At 40.3% G+C, this 3,322-nt stretch overlaps 1 protein-coding gene across 1 annotated transcript in view; it reads left to right on the top strand.

The window, feature by feature from the left end:
- LOC111870827 (ankyrin repeat domain-containing protein 17) overlaps positions 1-3,322 on the top strand; it is a gene marked incomplete in the record, with an annotated part of 91,356 nt that overhangs the window by 65,907 nt on the left and 22,127 nt on the right. Inside the window, 2 exon segments of the mRNA XM_033754013.1 lie at positions 1,303-1,414; positions 1,520-1,633. Coding sequence (XP_033609904.1) covers positions 1,303-1,414; positions 1,520-1,633 — 226 coding nt within the window.

Genomic DNA, 3,322 nt, shown 5'->3' with positions numbered 1-3,322 from the left:
CTCCCGATAACTTACATACCTCAGGTTGACAGTGCTTTCAAAACCCTAGAATTAATTTTACCCCAGTTCATTGCTGTGGTCTACAAAAATTAGCAGGGAATTTCATAAAAAACTAGTAACTGGCTCCAGCATTATTCAGATCAGATATTGGCAGGCCTAGGAGATCCTGGATTGCTGGCTCGTTTGGTTGATTAGCAAGGAAAGGGTTGAGTAAATGTTAAGTAGTTCATTGTTGTACAAAGGATTGTATTGTCATGATTTTAGTGACTATAGATAGGGTTTGGATTGATGATTGGATTTATTGAACTCCTAAAACTCATAAGCACAAGTAATGATTGTGCTTTCCCTGTTCTGCACGTCACAAATCGCTATAGGATACATTAAGCCTTTTCAGTCTGTCACAGTCTTCACTAGCTGTTGCTCGGCAGGAGCTTCTACAGCGGACGTCCCCCCTCCTCTGTGTTCCCAAACTATCCTCTGCCTCAGCTACCAGCTTCTCACAGCAACAGCTCAAAACAACTGAACACCAGTGCTTATCTAGTTCACTGGCTCACCAACCAACTCACTCACAAACCAACTGACTCCATTCCACTGACTGCCTGCCTTCCAGGACTCAACTCATTATATAGCCTTGGCATGGACCACACAGAAAACACTGTTCCTCTGTTGCAGTGCAGTTGGTGCTTAGTGATGGCATGACATATTCCATTGTGTGCACAGCCATCAGCATTGACTGTGCAGAAAATAACATTCCTCTGTTGTTTACGGGCCGCTGCCTAGTAACATCCAGCTGTTATGACTCCAAAATTCTTGCTTTGAGCAAATATGCCACAGTATTTTTATGATATTAGGTAACTTTATTTAGTATTAGTAAATTTGTATGCAGAGCATTATGATCTGTACATGTGAAACATGGACTTCTACAGATGCAAGATATTGGTTATTGCAGAAGAGTTGCTAGACTCAGTTATATACAGATAACCTGATCACTGTTGGCCAAGGAACTGAAGTGGTGGAATGAGTATAGCTTGTAACAAGGATATTCATTATAGCAACAAAAGACCATTGGAACTTAGCGTTTCTTAATGTTGTACATATGGAAAACCATTTCATGAAAGGGAACTTTTCTCCGTTGATATATGAGGTCATTGAACCAAACCAGAAGCATGAAATTCTTCACACTCATTTTGTTTTTGCGAATTTGAGAGTTACAATTTATAAAAAATGAGAATTCACGTTAAATTTCCTGAGGAATGAAGCTTGTACATCAGTGTAGGCATTCTGATATGTTTTGTGTTTCAGACATCTAAAACTAAATCTTCAGCAGCCAAGTCAAGTGGTGCTGTGAATGTGCAGGGTCCATCTTTGCTTGGTGTTGGTCCCACATCATTGCTGGCCAAACCCATCTCAGCTGGTAAGATTATGAATTCAGATGACTAAGCTAAAATCTGCTATACTTGTGTGATTGATAACTGGAACCATGTGAGTTTCTTATTGCTCACTGCACCCTTCATTGTAGTTGTTGGAGCCCCAGTACCACTGATGCCTCTTCGCTCAACCTCATCGGCCAAACTTGGAGGATCATTTCCCCCTCCAGTAACAAGGGGTACAGCTCCTCGCCTTGTGGCTGCTGGTAAGTTTACATTTGGTGAGCCATGCTTTCTTGCAGTATCAATGAACAATGAGCAGTGATACGTGAGTTTGGAGCAGTGGTGGAAAGATGATTGGCAGGAGAAATCTGAAAAAGACTATGAGAGAAACCTGCTACAGTGCCCTCCTCATCCACCACAAATCTCACACGAATTCACCCAGGGTTGAACCCAGACCTCTGCAGTGAAAAGAAAGGAGTAAATCTATTAACCTTTAATGTACGGACTTTTAAATTGCTGGGAGCCCCTTGCGGCCGGGATTTAAATCACCCTGATTAATTAAATTTGCAAACCGTCAGAAAAAAAATCCATATTTTCCGTTATATGCAACATAGAAATAAAAACTAAAAACAACCTGAAAGACAATAAATTTTTCTACATGTACACAGAAGAGCAATTTTTACAAATTAAAATTAACTGTGATTATTTTGTCATGAATTGCAAAATATAATCTTTATTATATATATTATGAAATTCCAAAGGACTTACCTGTTGTTTTTTCTTCAACTTGAATCATGGTGATATTGTAAATATAATCACACTATATACAATAATATTTTGTTCAGACTGTACACGAGTTTGAACTGCGTCACTTCACAGTTTACGATAACTCACACTCTGATGTGCGTGTACTACTTCTCGAAGCAGCCCAACACGCATAGCGCAACGTCACACTTTTTACAGCAGTAGGGCGTGCTTCTGCGCTTCTTATTCTGAGAACAAATACGTCTTTGTTTCCCTTTGGTTGGCCATTGTTGTGAATGTTTCACCTCCAGTCGACTCATTTGGGCCCCAGGTAACCTTGGCCTCCCCTGAGAAATGCCACTGACCGTGATATTCGCCTTGTGGTATTCAGCTTTGAGACTTAATGATATTGTAAATATAATCACTCTACATATATACAATAATATTACTGTATACGAGTTTGAACTGCGTCACTTCACTATGATAGTCACACTGACACGCGTGGAACTTCTCGAAACAGTCCACTTCACACAGAGCAAAATCACACTTTTTACAATAGAAGAGGGTGCTCCTGCTTTTCTTATTTAGCGAAACACACGACGTCTTTGTTTCCCTTTGGTTGGCCAGTGTTGTGACTTTTCAACTCCACTCAACTCAGTTGGGCCCCCTGACAAATTTGGCCTTCCCCCGAGAAACGCCACTGACCATGATATTCGGCTTGTGCGATTGACAGAATCATCTTGGGGGGGGGGTGTTTCCTAGCAGAATCGAATAAATTATGTTGATTGACAAAGCGACACACTCACCTGTTGGTAATATTCGCAAAATAGTGATGCAAAGTAATTATAATACTAGTAGTTACTATAGGATTCTGACGATGGTGTATGACACACTGATATGTTGGGATTTTGGACTTTAACCATCGTGCTGGTTTTTAAGATAACAAATAAAAACAGGACGGAAACTGGATCTGTTTCCGTCCTCAGGTGAAGGAAAACACCTATTCAGTTGGGTCCCTTAGAAAGAGCTAGCCTCAATCACTGGACAAACCAATGTCACAGAACATGAAGGTTATAAACACCTGAGACCAGGCTAAGTCCATGAGAGCTAATAAGAAAAAATATTCATGACAAATTGTAGCAAACACTTACAAGCCTGGAACCAGGATAGATAGATCTGTAGAAATTTATGCCACGAAACTAAACTCA

This window comes from Cryptotermes secundus, unplaced genomic scaffold (genome assembly GCF_002891405.2).
Source record: "Cryptotermes secundus unplaced genomic scaffold, Csec_1.0 scaffold596, whole genome shotgun sequence".
NCBI lineage: Eukaryota > Metazoa > Arthropoda > Insecta > Blattodea > Kalotermitidae > Cryptotermes > Cryptotermes secundus.
The sequence above is the reverse complement of the archived record's forward strand: the minus strand, read 5'-3'. Positions and strand labels throughout refer to the sequence as shown.